General features: G+C 40.8%; 2 protein-coding genes across 2 annotated transcripts; one reads left to right on the top strand and one right to left on the bottom strand.

The window, feature by feature from the left end:
• Positions 1 to 994: 994 nt before the first annotated feature.
• On the top strand, positions 995 to 7469 carry LOC121791251 (ribonuclease TUDOR 2-like). The gene is made up of 17 exons (XM_042189262.1): positions 995 to 1240; positions 2067 to 2230; positions 2513 to 2590; positions 2703 to 2816; positions 2903 to 3007; positions 3135 to 3341; positions 3427 to 3642; positions 3761 to 3868; positions 4320 to 4490; positions 4576 to 4773; positions 4859 to 5209; positions 5313 to 5543; positions 5625 to 5813; positions 5880 to 5957; positions 6026 to 6220; positions 6554 to 6931; positions 7041 to 7469. Exons 2-17 carry the CDS (start codon positions 2081 to 2083, stop codon positions 7224 to 7226), a joined length of 2955 nt encoding a protein of 984 aa, XP_042045196.1. The 5' UTR covers positions 995 to 1240; positions 2067 to 2080; the 3' UTR covers positions 7227 to 7469.
• Positions 7470 to 10058: 2589 nt separating this feature from the next.
• LOC121791253 (calnexin homolog) lies at positions 10059 to 12843 on the bottom strand. Its single transcript, XM_042189263.1, has 6 exons — positions 12616 to 12843; positions 12468 to 12537; positions 10860 to 11983; positions 10695 to 10766; positions 10496 to 10609; positions 10059 to 10411 (listed from the first exon to the last, which is right to left on the bottom strand). Exons 1-6 carry the CDS (start codon positions 12709 to 12711, stop codon positions 10271 to 10273), a joined length of 1617 nt encoding a protein of 538 aa, XP_042045197.1. The 5' UTR covers positions 12712 to 12843; the 3' UTR covers positions 10059 to 10270.
• Positions 12844 to 17777: the final 4934 nt, after the last annotated feature.

The raw sequence follows: 17777 nt of genomic DNA, 5'->3' as shown, positions 1-17777 counted from the left end.
ATAATCCTCCCGAATCTAGGATAATCCCTGCGAATACCTCGGGGCGGAGGGACGAGCGTATGCATCCACATCAAAATGGGGTGGTTGGTACCCCCCCGACGTCGACGAACCCTGGGTGCCCGGCGTCGACGAATCGGAACCACCACCCATGACATTGTACATGCCCCCAGTCGCCTAACGCGTTGATGTCGAACCCGCCACCGCCGCCGCCGCCACCGCCAGAGTTTCCGTCGCCGGACATTTTGTGATGAGAGGTTAGATGAAAATTGGAGAGGAAATGAAGATGATTTAGGAAAAATAGATGTGTATTTGTGTGTGAAATGAGGATGAATTATGAGTATTTATAGAGTAAAAAAATAAAAAATAAATAAATAAAAAGAAAAAAACGGTAATATTAACGGTAATATTATCGTTTTTCGTTTTAATTTTTTTTTAATTCGAATTTTTGTAAAAAAATGATTTATTGCGTCAGTGTGACGATGCCCACTCGCGGGCCGGAGAGTGGGCGTCATGCATGGCACCGGAGCGCGCCACGTCGCCGTCCATCTCCGCGGGACGGAATGCTCGGCGGGATGGGGACGAGACGGGGCGCTGCAACGCGTTACGCCGCCGTTTCGTCCCGGAGTGACGGATTACGGGCCACCCGGGTGACGCGTTGCGGGTGGCCTAATGCACATGAAATCCCAGTTCCGACGTGGCAGAAATAACAACCACCCCCACACGTCGCTCTCTCATTGGCCTCATCCTCCACCTGGCGTTCCATTCACGTCACTGCAACTCGTAATATCTCTGTCGCTATTTTTCCAATAATAAAAAGCAAAAAATAAGAATTTGGAAATAAATGTACAATTCTTGAATAGATTTGGATTTAGGAGAAAAAACAAAACGGCAGGCCATCCGTGGCACATTAAGTAATTATAGAAAAAATCGAGGTGATTTAATTGAGGCCTGCTGCACATTGCTATAAAAGACCAATCTTTTAGATCGCCATAGATGTATATGCTTTCCATGCTCCGCCGTCGTCTGTCTCTTGAACACATTCTCTCAATTTCGCCCCAATTGAGTAAACAAACTGAATCAGAAAAAGTTAACACAACTCCGTTTCAGTTTATGGAAATAATTGGTTGGATTTGATGATTTCATCGTAATCGAATTGGAAATCGGATCGCTTTCGCTACTCTCGCTCTTCAACCTCCTCCAGCCTAGGATTTGTCGGAGACTTTTTGAGGTGGTTTTGTAGGTGAGATTTTTTACCAGATCTTGGTGATCTGGAGCTCTTACGATTAATGCACGCGGTTGTGTACAGTGAATTGACTGTTTCTGGATTTGTTTTGAGTGTTTTTATGTGAGATCGTGATGATCCCTGGTGTTGAGCTGTAGATCTCTATCGTATGTGTGTTTGCATGTGTTTGTTTGAGATTTCTGCGATACAATTTACTCGTGTAGCTATTTGATGTGCGTGATTCGGCGGCATGTGGAAGCTACTAGACAGTAATTAATTACTTGCATTTGTTCTTTTGTTAAATCTTGGAGTTTGCGTCGATAAGAGTCATTTGTTAATTAGATTCATATAAGGTTTGGATGGGGTTTAATAGAATGTTGTGAAATTGCAGAAGCATGGATCTGTTAATTTAGGCTATTTAATTTGCATCGATTCTAAATATTTCTGTTTTCAATGAAAAATTAATCCTTTTTGTAACATTGTTTATGATTTAAACTAATAGAAATTGCTCCTCCTCCTTATGATTCATCAAGATATACAAGTTTTTCTCCAACCTTTTATTTGAATCAGTTTTGCAAATAAAGTATTGATCTTTTATCCTTATTTTTTATATTTTTTTCAGTAGTACAATTACTGGTTTTGCAGTTGCGAGTTTGATTGCTTAGTGTTTTTTCAGGAAGTACTGTTATTTAAGCTTGCATTATAATTAGTTCAATCGGGTAAACCATGCACAAAAACTGATTCAGAAGGTGAACAGAGCTTAGTTTTGTTGATCTTGTTGCTGTTGCTGTTGCTGTTGCTTTTACCTTTTCTAAGTCACCGCCTTTAACCTCTTGTTATGCAGATTTAGCTGTTAAAATGGCATCGGCACCTGGAGCCACAGGATGGTTGAGGGGAACAGTAAAAGCTGTTTCATCTGGTGACTGCTTGGTGATAATGGGGAACACGAAGGCTGAGATTCCCCCAGAGAAGACAATCACTTTGTCTTCATTAATGGCTCCTAAGTTGGTATGTTTTGTTTATGTGTATGTAATTATTCAGTAAGCTTCTCAGATTCATGAGCATGCATTTAGATAATTCTTCTTGAGGACATGTTCAATTTGTCCAAGCTTTATGGACTCTAGTTGTTTGTGTTATATTATAACCCCCCTCGTATTTCCTGAATCTAATTTTTGGAAGCATCTTAAATATTGAATTTGGTTTATGGCTACCTCCTTCTAATAGTGTCCGGGGTTAATAGATTGAGAATAAGTTTACTGAAGTCCTTGTATTACTTTGTTTCTCTTATAGGCTCCCCGAAGAGGTGGGCTTGATGAGCCATTTGCATGGCAGAGCAGAGAATTCTTGAGGAAGCTTTGCATTGGAAAGGTGGATTTTTATTGTTGGCTTTGTTGATCCGCCATAGGATAATCGTTCGTTTAAATGTGAATAATGTTATTTTTGAAATTAGGTTTAACAATTTGTGTCTTTTGCATTACAGGAGGTCACTTTCAGAGTGGATTACACTGTACCATCCATTAATCGGGAGTTTGGCTCTGTTTTCCTTGGGGATAAGAATGTGGCTTTGCTCGTGGTTTCAGGAGGCTGGGCAAAGGTTTTCCATTGTTGTTAGAACATTGTCATTGTTACTGTGTGCGCTGATTCTTGCTGTATCTCATATAGATATTTTCCATTGCACAGGTTAGGGATCAAGGTCAACAGAAAGGAGAAGCCAGTCCTTACTTGGCAGATCTGCTTCGCCTTGAAGAGCAGGCCAAGCAGCAAGGTCTTGGTCGATGGAACACGGTCTGAATATATATTTTCTCTTTTTATTTTAGTGTTTGAATTTTGAAGTGTTTTTATCATCTGTTTAGAGATTATTTGGTTCAGAATTTTGTAATGATAATTTATGTCTTGTTATCACTCCATTCAGACCCCAGGTGCTGCCGAGGCAGCCATTAGGGACCTGCCTCCTTCAGCAGTTAGCGACCCTGGTAGTTTTGATGCTATGGCTCTATTGGCTGCTAAGAAGGGCAGTCCTTTGGAGGCTATTGTCGACCAGTGTCGTGATGGAAGCACGCTCCGTGTTTATTTGCTTCCTGACTTTCAATATGTCCAAGTGTTTGTTGCTGGGATTCAGGTATATATAATGATTGACAGTACTTTTTTTATGGTTTTCTTTTCCTTTCCATCAAATTTTACATCAATATTGATTTTTCTACTAGGCTCCGTCTGCTGGCAGAAGAGCTGCAGCAGAATCTGCCATTGCTACTGAGGTAATGCCTACTGAACAAAATGGAGATTCAACAACTGAAGGCTGTGCTCCTTTAACATCTGCACAGAGGCTTGCTGCATCATCGGCATCAGCTAATGAAGTTCCTGCAGATCCCTTTGGGAAAGAAGCCAAGCATTTCACAGAAATCCGTGTGTTGCACAGAGATGTGAGACTGCTTAAAACAGAAAGACTTCCTCTTTTTCTTAATTCCCTTTTCTCTCTTTTCAAAGAAAATACTTTATTGTTTAAGCCTGTTAATGTACCTGTCATTTTCCGCGATACAGGTAAGGATTGTATTGGAGGGTGTTGACAAATTTAGCAATCTTACTGGTTCAGTATACTATCCTGATGGTGAATCAGCAAAGGATTTGTCTTTGGAGCTTATTGAACATGTAAGTCATTTCATAATGTTATTATGGAGTCAATTCTTTTTTCACCCTTAGCTCCATATTATGTGATAGCTTATACCTTGGATAAGATTCTTCTCTATGAATTGACAATATTCTCACCTATATGTTTCATTGTCATCCATTGTTAGTTTATGTTTTTCTCTGGACATTTTAAATTTTTATCTAAGATTTCTTGATAAAATGAAAGCAATGTGTGGTATCTGAGGTACCCTTGGTTTTTTTTTGTATCCAGACTGTGTTAAAGATGGTTGACAGATTACTTTGTTATGTTTTTTGTTTTCAAAATGCATTTGTAGTTGTCGTCTTATTATTTCCTTATATACTTGATGTCTATGTTATACGTCTCTCTCTCTCTCTCATGCACATGCCATTCTTTAGTGTCTTTGGCTTTTACCAGAATTTTATGATGTTTATCTATATTTTATTTCCCCAGGGTTTAGCAAAATATGTCGACTGGAGTGCAAGCTTGCTGGAAGATGAGGCCAGACGGAGGTTGAAGAATGCAGAACTTCAAGCAAAGAAGTCGAGGTTAAGAATCTGGACAAATTATGTCCCCCCAGCAACCAACTCAAAGGCCATTCATGACCAGAACTTTACAGGAAAAGTAAGTTGTGCCCTGGATTTAACATTTAGTGGTTTTCAATTTTTCTAAATTAATTGATTATTTGCTGACAACTTATTTTGTGCAGGTGATTGAAGTTGCAAGTGCAGACTGTATTGTTGTTGCTGATGATTCCTTGCCATTTGGAGATCCTGCTGCAGAGCGGCGAGTCAATCTCTCAAGTATACGGGGACCTAAAATGGGAAATCCTCGTAGAGATCAAAAACCTGATCCATATGCTCGTGATGCTAAGGAATTCCTGAGGACACGCCTAATTGGTCGTCAGGTATGGTTATGGTTGGTTCTTGATCTTTCTTTTGTACTTCCTATAATGAAGTGCTGTAATTTTGACATCGTCTTTACCTTTTCAGGTGAATGTTTCTATGGAATATTCCAGGAAGGTTGGCCTGACAGATGGAGGTGCTGCTCCGGCTGGGTCTGGAGACACAAGGGTAATGGATTTTGGAACTGTCTTTATTGCTAATCCGTCTCAGGATGGGGATGCTGCTGCTGCTGCTGCTGCTAACCAAACAAATGGGGTTAATATTGCCGAGCTTTTAGTTGCTCGTGGTTTTGCCACTACTGTTAGGCATCGAGATTTTGAGGAGAGGTCAAATTATTATGATGCCCTCTTATCTGCTGAATCACGTGCTATTTCTGGGAAGAAAGGTATGCATTCTGCTAAAGATCCTCCCACCAGGCATATGACAGATCTTCTAACGGTTAGTTCTACACCATATTGAGTAAATATAGTGTTCTATTTAGAATAACTTTGTTTAAGAAATACATGGGTAACTTTACTATTTGTGGAATTGACATCTGTAGGCTAATGCAAAGAAAGCGAAAGACTTCCTACCATTTTTGCAACGCAATAGAAGGATGTCTGCTGTTGTCGAATATGTTCTCAGTGGACACCGATACAAAATAGATATCCCTAAGGCAACATGCAGTATTGCATTGTCGTTGTCTGGTGTCAGATGCCCTGGCCGTGGCGAGCCTTATTCGGAAGAAGCCATTGCATTTATGAGGCGGAAAATAATGCAGAGGGATGTTGAGGTAATTATTTCTTTTTAGGCTTCGCATTCTCTGCTATATGTGCATTCTCTCTCACTATTATGTTGATCTACCTGCATGAAGATTGAAGTCGAAACTGTTGATAGAACTGGAACCTTTTTGGGAACCATGTGGGAGTCTAGAACCAATGTGGCAATACCACTTTTAGAGGCGGGTTTGGCTAAACTTCAAACTTCCTTCGGCCTCGATAGGATCCCAGAAGCTCATCTCCTGGTTCAAGCCGAGCAATCAGCAAAACAGAAGAAGTTGAAGGTGAATATACAATTTCCTCCATGGTTCCTCTTTTTGGTGATCTTTTGCTAATAGTTTCTATTTCAGATATGGGAGAATTATGTTGAGGGAGAGGAAGTTACCAATGGTACATCTGTTGAAAGAAGACAAAAAGAGGAGTTTAAGGTATGAGTTTCATACATCACTGGCAGTCATCTCAGAGGTAATCCTGGTTAATCATGTGCTGTTTTCAGGTTATGGTGACGGAAGTCTTGGAAGGTGGTAAATTTTATATTCAGTCAGTTGCTGATCAGAAAGTGGCCGGCATACAGAACCAGCTTGCTTCATTAAGCCTTCAAGAAGCTCCTGTAATTGGTGCCTTTAATCCTAAAAAGGGAGATATTGTGCTGGCTCAGTTCAGTGCTGATAAGTCTTGGAATCGTGCAATGGTGAGGGGCATTGCATTACTTTTCACTTAACTTTTCTTGAAGATAGTCAATTGATTATGTTCGGTGATTTCTTCATCTTGATTCTGTTATTCTGAATGACCTTCATGAATATAATTGGCCCTGTCTTCGATATGTGTCTTAGACGAAAGATACTTCACTTCTCAGGGTTCTGTGATGGTTTTAGTGAGGGTACTCAGCTTTAGTCTGTAATTAGTTATAATGTATCGGTGTTTGGTACATGAAGAAAGTATTTCTATTTTACTGTTGATGTTTATTAATTATCAGAATTTTGGTTCCTACATGTTTCTAACTCAATCTGCTTTGATTATGAAGATTGTTAATGCTCCACGTGGTGCTGTGGAATCTGCAAATGACAAGTTTGAGGTTTTTTACATTGATTACGGGAACCAAGAAATCGTCCCCTACAGCCAGTTGCGTCCTCTTGATGCTTCGGTGTCTGCTGCACCAGGCCTTGCTCAGCTATGCAGCCTGGCATTCATCAAGGTTCCCAGCTTGGCAGAGGACTATGGTCAAGAAGCAGCGATCCGTTTGAGCGAACACCTATTGAGCACTCCTAAAGAATTTAGAGCCATCATAGAAGAGAAGGACACGTCAGGTGGAAAAGTGAAAGGACAGGGCACGGGCACTGTCTTTTTGGTAACTCTGGTTGATAGCGAGTCTGAGACGAGCATCAATGGAGTTATGCTACAGGTATGATAATAGACTATATCTCTTTACATCTTCATTGACATCTAATATTTGGAAAACAGATCATTATATGATTTTGTGTCACAATCGTAACATGTAAATATGGTTTAAGGAGGGACTGGGTCGGTTGGAGAAAAGGCGTAGATGGGAGCCTAAGGATAAGCAACAGGCGATGGACGAACTGGAAAAATTCCAGACGGAAGCCCGGGAGAAGAGACTAGGGATGTGGGAGTATGGAGACATTGCGTCTGATGATGACGAAGCACCTCCACTAAGGAAAGCTGCCGGAAAGCGGTGAGAAGTTGGTATGTGTCGAGCCTGTACTTAGATGCTAACACCAATGAAAATGGAGAGAGACTACAGGCTCAGAGGAGGAACATACAAAATAGTCAAAAGGCTTCAAACTTTTACTTGTAACTTACCGAATTTCATGACTCTTGTTTTTGGTAGCTGAGCGAACAATTTTGTTTTCTTTATTACTTATTATTCAGTTATAGACACCACCCTTAATAAAGCAAGCTAAGACTCTTCTTTAGATATATTTTCATGACTGAGGATAGCGTTTGTTTATTTTCAATGCTCAGCCCTTCAAATATTTATAGCTGCTGGTGTATTGTCTTGTAAGATTCTTATCAAAATAAAACTGTTGCTCCATTTATACATTCCATTTAATATAATTATACTCAACACAACTCATTAATTAGAATCCCCATATATCAATATTATCAATACTGAATTCACCAATAAACACTGATTGATCCTTTGCATTTGCTTAAAAAAAGGGGATAACTACCTTAAAAGTCACTAACTTTGCTCGAATTCCGGTTTTTCCCACGACCTATAAAATTGGCGTATAAAGTCATCAACTTTGTATTTAGTTGCCGATTTCTCATGATGATTTTTCCGGCGAAAGAGTGCGCTGACGTGTTGTATTTAATTGGTGTGGCATCTCGTGGCGGCTGACATGTGCAACAATTATTGACTGTGCAATATAAAAAATAAACTTAAAAAACAAAATTAAACCATATGCAACAATTATAGACTGTGCAATATAAAAAAAATAAACTTAAAAACAAAATTAAAAAAACAATTAGGGCCCAAGCCTTCATCGTCTTCCTCCCCCCAAGCCTTCATCGTCTTCCTCCCACCCCCGTTTCTGGCTCTTCATCGCCTTCCTTTGGGCCCAAGCCCTCATCATCTCCATCGCCCGCACTCCCATGCTCTGCTTCCCCGACCGCTCCTCCTCCCCCTCCCCCTCCCCCTCCGTCCGCTACGTCCCGATTCACTCCAATACCACCACCCTCCCGGAGCCTCCTCCCGCCCTATACACCGACGATTGCCCCTCCGGCGGCATCTTCTCCTACGACCTCCCCCCTCCGTCAATCGCGACCTCGTCGTCCCCAATTGCACCGATCTCGACTTTTGGAATTGGGAATGTGGCATCATCTCCAACCACGGCTACGGCCGCGCCGCCTCCGAGCTCCGCCGCACCCTCCCCGCCGATCTCCTCTTCCACCTCCGCATCCTCAGGCACAATTGCCGAACCCTAGATCCGGATCACGTCACCGCGAAAATAACGGAGAATTAAAAAAACAAAATTATTGACATGAGATTGCAGTTGGTCGGAAACTGCCACTCCATTGCGGCGGCGGGGGTTTCAGCTGGCGGATTGGCGCCGCCGGTGGCTCTGATTATGTCGGTTAGATCTCCTTGATTGTAATTCTCCATCCTCTTAAGCAAGTCGCGGCTGCACATAATCGCTGCTGTCTCATTTGGCTCCTTCGATTTGATCGCAGCAAATTAGAACGTGCAGTTTCCGATTGAAGCTTGTTGTTGCTGCAGAACTGAAAAACCTAATTTAGGAAGTTGGCAAAACAAGAGAGATTAAGCTTTAGAGATAGAGAGATTAAGAAATATTTTAATTAGAGGGTTTTAACTTTTAAGAAGGTTTGAATTATTTAATTAGTGGAAATGAAGACATCAAAAGGGTCAAAATTGTGCAACTGTTTCTCGCCATCCACGTCAACATTCAGGCATGCCACATAGGATGCTTAGTTGCCGGAAAACACCGGGTCGGGTCAATTTGGGAGATACCAGCGATCCGACAAAGTTGGTGACTTTATACGCTTATAGGAAAAATCGGAATTCGGGCAAAGTTTGTGACTTTTAAAGCAATTATCCCTAAAAAAAATTTAGATCTTATAAATTAAGTGAAACTTTTATTTCACCCACAACATACCCAATCAACTTATAAAATTCATGTCCAACTCAAGTGGATAACTATTTGATGGACGGATGAAGGATTTGTGCTTTAACTTTTGTTTACTGTATTAGATGATTCTTGTTAAGTTGTATAAAAAAAATTGGGTATTGATTACTGTTGTAAAATATTTATGAGTTTCAGTAACCTTGCTAGCTTAAGCTTCAATTTCTTCCCTTGATAAGTTTTGTTGCTGTGAAACTATTAAAAAGTAGTAACGTGTTATTAATTCCTCACTTCATTTCAAAGCTCCATTTAGTGTTATTTAACATTATTAATTGGCCCTATATCTATAAAAAAACATATTAATTGGCTCCTGGCAAGAATTTCTTGTTTGGCACTAACAGTTCCAGAGCCAGAAATACATCCAAAACTTATAAGTTGCCACCACTGGACATGGAACAGGAGTATGTGACATGCTGCAAACAACTACCGATTGTGACACTTATTTGTTTTTGTCAAATATGTATCCTATTGATATTCCAGGTAAATAGTGTATCTTATGTGACAGGGCCTATCATAGTAAAGCTATTGTGTCACAAACAAGTAATATTCCCCTAGCTTTGAATATCAATTTTACTGAAACTTGGCCAATCAATTGATGCAGCACTTTTACTTTATTTGCCACTTGAGGGAGACTATTATTTACTTATGTCCTGTGGTACTTAAAACTTTCTAAAATTGATCCCAAATCCACACGACCACCGCCATATCCACTTTTTCAGGAAATACAGCAATATAAAAAAAAGAGCACTTGGATTTTTGAGTAGCAATCACAGTAAAGAAAACTGGTATGAAAACAGGGATACGATTAAAACCAGCTAAAAGTAAACTAGGAAACTAAATATTTCCTTAGTTCAAAGCCACGACTATTCAATATTTCAATGTATAGAGAAAAGGATAATACCATATCTCAATCAATGGTCCAGTAATACAAAACCTAAATCGAGAGAAAAAAAACGGCATGAAAATTTTGAACATTGTTAAACCAAGTTCCAAAAAACCTACACTACTCAGTGCTCAAACACTGCTGCCAGAGAGCATCATTGCGACTCTACCTTGTGTTCCCCCTTTGGCCTTCCTCAGTCATCACGCCTTTGAGCCCTGCGGCGCGGACCAGCAGCAGCCCCATCATCGTTCTTCTCATCTTTTGTCTCAGAGCTTCCCTGATCATCTGAACTCTCAGCGACATCAGTTTTCTTTGTTTCTGCTACCACGTTTGCCTGAATTTTCCAAACATAAGAAATAATAAGTCTAAAATATACAGATAAGCAGAAATTTGAAGAATATTTTTTATGAACACTCACAGGCTTCTTTCCTCCGAAGATGAGCTTCAACAAAATAGAGAGGATAACAACAATAACGGAGGCAAGGATACCAATCGTTAGATTTGCTTGTTTCTCAGCCTTCTCAAGTAAGTCCTGCAAATAAAATCCGCAAGAATAAGGTTAAGTTTATAAATAAACTAACAAACTTATCTAGTTTCCACTGGCATAGATCACTCACCAAGACCTTAACTTTGTGCTCACCCAAGAACGGAAGGTCAGCAATCTTGTATAGGTAATCAAACACCACTTTCTGATCACACAAAGCAGCAGGTGTCAGATAATAGAAACATAAATTTGTGAGAACTTCTCACATATACATGTATGTATATATATAGTTAATTACCTGGAAGCCCTTAAGGCCATCAGACTCGGTAGATTCCTCCTCCTTTTGTTTCTCCTTCTCGACACTGAATTTTGGCTTCCATGCTGTCTCACGGTATGTCTCTGCCTCTTTCTCACTGGAAGAGATCAAAATGTTGTCAAACAGAATACCATCTTGCATTGTCCAGATCTCAATACCAATAGCAGCAATGGGCTCAAAGTTCGGCTTTTCAAGCTCAAAGTACTCAGGGTTATCAATCTCCTGTGGCTTCCAGATACCCTTGTAGTTGGGGTTGTCGATGAGTGGGGCGTGCCATTTTCCTTTGTAAGCAGGGTTCCTCTTCATTGGTCTCTTCCACTCACCGCATCCAGGAGCTTCAGCACACTTCGGGTTATCAACTTTGGGCGCCTCCCATTCACCATCTTCTTCATCATCCCAATCCTCGGGTTTGGCTGCCTCGGGATCATCAACCTCCTCAGGCTCATCATCCAACCAACCTTCAGGCTTCTCAGCCTCTTCATCCTCGATTTCCAATGAAGCATCCTCATCCCAATCTTCTGGTTTGGTGGCCACTGGGTCGGGGATCTTTGCTCTCTCGTCCCAATCCTCAGGCTTCTTATCATCCGGATCAGGGATAGTCTTGGAAGGGATCAGAGGAGGATCAAAGTCATCACCTGAGAGGAAGTTGCCCTTCTTCTTCTCTTCCCCATCAACCAAGATCCTGACCTCATTATCGGGTGTCAAGATGGCGGTGTAAACATGGGTGAGCTTGTCAGAAGGTACTGATGGTGGGAACTTGAGATGATGCTCAACAAAGTTGCCACTCTTGGGGTTTTTGTGCTTCAGGATGAAGTGAACCTTGTTTGTAGCTCCACATCTATCAGGGCCAAACATTATCGTGTACGGAGACTCATTATCAAATCCCTTCGGAACCCATCCAGCATCTTGTGGTCGGAGGTACTTGATATAAGCACCACCACACTCAAGGCCATTCTGGAGGCGAACTTCAAACTGAAGAACAACTGTTTTATCCTTGAGGACAACAGGGTCATCAAGTGGCTTCACAATGGCATGCTTCCTGGCTTTCTCCCCAACAAGAAGCCCATGATCATCATGTCCCTCGCTCTTCACATGTTTCCACACACCTGAAAAATAGTAAGGTACAGTACTTGCTAAAAATAGATATATGCTGTAGTGGCAGAGTAACAATTTCGTAAATAAAATTCTATATTTTCACTGGAATTAGTGATACTGTTCCGTAAAATTCAGGCTAAAAATGATCGCAACATCATAAATAACAAAAATTTAGTAGTCGTGTAGGTTTAAAAGAGAAAGATCAGGTTGGGGACAATAGGATTTAAATCAATTTCCAAATCCAGCACATAGACCTGGAAAATTTTACACTCACTCACTAGAGTCAGCTGTGTAGTGAAACGACCATTTCAGAATATCAATATAGAAGCTAACAGGTATTGAATTTACACGGGTGTAATCATGACTGCAAGAATAGATACAGTAATTCGTATTTTAGAGCAGAAGAAAGAAATAATGAATCAAAACAGTACTAGCCTATGAATAACTAAAAAAATATCAAAAGCAAAATCATCGGGGACTGAATAAACAAAAAACCTGTGTAGTCCGGATTCTCAGACGCGATCCACCTCCCCTCAAAATCCTCGTCAAACGACTCGTAAAAAATCTGCAAACACCAACCACAAAGCATAAGCACGAACTCAATCATCCATAACAGATCTAAAACAATTAAACGACTCCATACCACATCATCGGAAGCGTTGAGCTGAGAAATGAAGCAGGCGGCGGAAAAAAGTAACAAACACTGCACTATCCAAATCTTCCGATTCGGATACTCCATTTATAACTCTCAACTCCGGTAAGAATCGAACGAAATTAACAGAACAAAAAGAAGTAGTGCTGCAATCAGAGATATATAGATCTGAGTGGGAGAGAGTGGAAGTAGATTAGTTATTCAGTAATTGAAGAGCGTGTCAAAGGGAGGTTTATAATATTATAGATCTGACAGAGCAAATGAGGTCGGGTGACATCCACCAATGATATCAAACGCCACGAGAACTACACCAATAGGAGAACGCCGCGTGGCGGGAAGTGACGAGTCCAAGCTAAAGATCCGTATTGGGAGTCATGGCTGATGCGATTCGATGGGCCGGCTTGCGGGTTGACCCGTTTACCTTGACTGCGTAATTGCTATTTCAATTTTCTCAAGCGAATTTAGGTCATCTGCAACGCTGTCTCTTATCCATATCTTAACCGTCCCTTAAATTACTATTCATGGGCTCACTATAATTTTTTACTCCATCTCTTAATTAAGGGACTGAACCTGCAACCCTCCATCTCTTATCCGTCCCTTTACCGTCTCTTAAATACTATTCATTCAATTTCATTTTTTATTTTTATTTCCAACCAAATTCAATTAATAACTTCATTAAATAAAATAAAATTATAACATAAAATAAAAATACAACTTAAAATTCAAAAAAATAAAAAAAATACATAATTAAAATCCTAAAAAAATAAAAATTATATAATTTAAAATACAATTTTATAGAAAATAAAAAAAAACTACTCCACCGGCGAATCATCCCCTGAAGGCGGTGGAGGTGCACTGAAGCCACCTGAAGGCGGAATACCAAGTTGTCTTGCCATAAACTCAATTCCGGCAAGATAGGCTTGGTATTGGGGAGGCCCCACTGTACTTTTTTACAACGTTGTTCCTAAACCGTTCCTTAAACTACTATTTGCGGGCCCCACTGTACTTTTTTACTCCATTCCTTAACTAAGGAACGGAACCTGCAACCCTCCGTTCCTTAACCGTTCCTTAAATTACTATTCATTCAATTTCATTTTTTATTTTTATTTCCAACTCAATTCAATTAAAAAAACACACTTAATAAAAAAACACACAACATTAAAACAAAGTTACAACTTAAACTTAAAAAAAATAAAAAGCACACAATTAAAATCCTAAAAAAAAAAATTACACAATTTTAATAATTTCATCCGCCAAAGTTTGCCCAAATGTGCTCAATTAGATCCTGTTGGAGTTGGGTGTGGGCGCTAGAGTCGCGTGTCCTTGCACGAATAGATAACCGTTCTTGTATAGATGCCATCGGGCAATTCTTTCATTGCCAGTGCATGCAATCGACGCTGCCGAGCATCCCGGGGAATCCGTGCACTGTTTCGTGAAGGTTGAGCAGGAACTGACAATCAATCGTGCTTGGCCTCCGGAGAAATTCGTCGGTGAAGGCTGCACGGACGCCTTTGCAGAATTTGAGCAAACACATTCGCCCAGTGCTGTCTCCGATGTGGAGGTATTCGTCGAACATGTCGGCCGTTTGTCCTGTCGCAAGCTGACGGATTGCTGCAGTACATTCTGCAGCGTCGTGTGGCTGGGACGGCCGACCGCATCGAACCCTTCCTGGAAGAACTCTTCCCGGGCTGCCAAAGTATTCGCGATGTGGAGAAATAACGGTTTCCCCATGCGGAAACGACGACGGAAGTACGTATCTCCCCAAACCGAGTTATCGCATAAGTAGTCGTGTACTAACCTTGCGGCGGCTTCCTCCCGGTTACGATGGATGTACGTACGAGAACGTCGTTGGGGCGGCGCGGCTTCTTCCGCCTCCCGTCGTCGATCTTCTTCAAGTGATTGTTCCAATATTTGACGCATTGTTCAAAAGGATCCATTAATTTGATTAAATTTGGGAGAAGAAAAACAGAATTGATTGAGATGAAAATTGGGGTGGAAATATAGAGGATTTGAGAGGAATAGATGTGTGTTTGTGAGTGGAATGAATATGAAATAGGAGTATTTATAGAGTAAAATAAATTATAAAAAAAAAATTACCAAAACGGCTAAAAAAAACGGTAACAATACCGTTGCAAATTTTTTTTTTAATTAAAATTCGAATTTTTTTTAAAAAAATGAATTATTGCCGTCACTTGACGAAACCCACTCGCGGAGCAGCGAGTAGGCGTCACGCGTCGAATGGGAGGCCGCCACGTCGCCTCGGCGCGTGGCAGAACGTGTTGTGCCGCGGGCCGCGGCAACGACACCCGGCACGGCATGGGCACGGTTTGGCGAGGACACGGCGGCTGCAACGCGTGCCGCCGCGGAACCGTTCCTCCGGAACGGCCTAGGCACCGCAACGACACAGCGTTGCGGGTGCTCTCATGGCTGATGCGATTCGATGGGCCGGCTTGCGGGTTGACCCGTTTACCTTGACTGCGTAATTGCTATTTCAATTTTCTCAAGCGAATTTAGGTCATCTGCAACGCGTGTCTCTTATCCATCTCTTAACCGTCCCTTAAATTACTATTCATGGGCTCACTGTAATTTTTTACTCCATCTCTTAACTAAGGGACTGGAACCTGCAACCCTCCATCTCTTATCCGTCCCTTAAAACCGTCTCTTAAATTACTATTCATTCAATTTTATTTTTTATTTTTATTGGGCAACCAAATCAATTAATAACGTCATTAAGTAAAATAAAATTATAACATAAAATAAAAATACAACTTATCAAAAAAATAAAAAAATACATAATTAAAATCCTAAAAAATAAAAATTATATAATTTAAATAAAATTTTATAGAAAATAAAAAAAACTACTCCACCGGCGAATCATCCCCCGAAGGCGGGTGGAGGTGCACTGAAGCCACCTGAAGGCGGAATACCAAGTTGTCTTGCCATAAACTCAATTCCGGCAAGATAGACTTGGTATTGGGGAGGCGTCATGCTGGAAAGTGTCCGCCATTATAGCGATCATGTACATGGACATTAAGGAGTTCGAGGGTGCCCCCGAGCCCGAGCCCGCCTGGCTTGATTCGGCTCAGCCCCTCCTCCCTCTAGGCCGCCTTCGTCGCATTCTTCCTTGCGGCCGACGGCGCCCACGGGAGGACTCCCCGGCATCGTCTGCCGTGCCCTCAACCTCCTGCGAGGCAAACTCTTGTGCGGCGCTGCCCGAACCGCCGTCACTAGATGAGTATTGGCCACCTGCCGTGTGCTTCGTGCGCTTCGAGGTCGAGCCCGAGTTGGACCGGACACCGTCGGCCCACCTTTCCTCGTCTTAGATGACCTCCCAAACATCGACATGTTTGAATTGTTTGGCGGTGTCCGTCGAAGTAGACTCGCAAAGTCGACCTCAGAATGTCGGCTCCCGTGGCTCCGCTTTGGTAATGAGCTTCATTTTGTGATGAGAGGTTAGATGAAAATTGGAGAGAAAATGAAGATGATTTGGGAAGAATCGATGAGTATTTGTGTGTGAAATGAGGATGAATTAGGAGTATCTATAGAGTAAAAAAAAAACGGTAATATTACCGTTTTTCGTTTTTTAAATTTTAATTTTTTTAATTCAAATTTTTTGAAAAAAATGATTTATTGCGTCAGCATGACCATGCCCACTCACAGGCCGGCAAGTGGGCGTCACGCATGGCGTCGGAGCGCGCACGTAGCGCTGGATCGTGGCGAGACGTCTCGCCATCCGTCTCGGCGGGACGGAACGCTCGGGGGGGGCCTGGGGACGAGACGGGGTGCTGCAAACGCGTCACGCCGCCGTCTCGTCCCGGCATGACGGATTACGGGCCACCTACGTGACGCGTTGCGGTGGCCTTAGATTTATATGCACAAAAAGTTAAACATCAAAGTTTTATGGCAATGTCGTGATAGTACTATTAATCTATTATTTAGGTAAATGTATTATTCTTTGCGCATATGTTTATCCTGTTTGGATGATTTGTTGTGATTTTGAAATCAACATTAATAAAACTTCTAATATCAATATGCTAAGTAGTTTTTGTTTCTTTCGTACTCCCTCCGTTCCACAGTAGTAGAGTCATTTCATTTTGTGTACTTATTTTAGAAAAATGATAATAAATAGTCAAAGTGGAGAAAAATAAAGTAAAAGAAAGAAAAATGTAGATAATACTCTTCTCTAAATTATTTCTCTCTATTTTACTCTCTCTCAACTTTAACTATTTATTATCGTTTTTTTTATAATGAGTGTGGCAAAATGAAATGACTCTACTACTATGGTACACAGGGAGTATGAAATATTGTAGCTTTTTGAAACAATTGGGCATATATTAGATATGTGATCAAAAATATAGCTAATTTCAAATGCAAAACTAAAAAAAGGAATAGGTCATTAGTCCCAGTGGCAGAGTCATGAATTCAATTTAGAGGGAAAAAAATAAATATATGAAGAAATTTAGAAGTTTGAGGTGGGCATTTATAAAGGAAATTATATTTCTTTTAAAATTCATTAACAAATTAATATATTGTAGTGGGGCAATTGTTCCTTATTCCCACCGAGTGGATCCGCCCCATTACAAGAGATCACTATTACATCGTTGTTGGTTCACTTTAAGAAAATTTGGAAGTTTAAATGACTTAGTTCATTTTTACATTGTTTAGTTTATTTTAAAATCTGAATTTTCTATAATGAACTAAAAGCAAAGGACAGCATATTCCTGCATTTAGGGGCGTTCGACTCTATATTTTTATATGGAGTTGAAGAAGGAAAATAAACCATGGAGACGATAATGAAAAGAACAATATATGCAGAAATAAATAAATAAAGATTCAAGTAATCTATAAAAACCTAGCTATATATACAGAAATCCATATATACATGCATGATCTCTTGATCAAGTGGAGATTTTGTTAGAAGATTGGCAATTTCTCAGCACTCAACCCCAACGTCTCCTTATCTCGGAACTCGAGGGGACTAACTGATACGGAGAAACCCGTATCAATGATAATTGGCGAGAATTCGCCGGATATTGAAGGTCCGTTCGCGGAGGAGTCTCTGTCGAGCAACCGATGAACAAAGACGGAAAAGTAAATTGCAGAAAAATAAAAGACGGAACGATAAAGATAATTATATTTCTTTCATGATTCCT

Source organism: Salvia splendens, unplaced genomic scaffold (assembly GCF_004379255.2).
Source record: "Salvia splendens isolate huo1 unplaced genomic scaffold, SspV2 ctg755, whole genome shotgun sequence".
NCBI classification, from domain to species: Eukaryota; Viridiplantae; Streptophyta; class Magnoliopsida; order Lamiales; family Lamiaceae; genus Salvia; species Salvia splendens.
The sequence above is the reverse complement of the archived record's forward strand: the minus strand, read 5'-3'. Positions and strand labels throughout refer to the sequence as shown.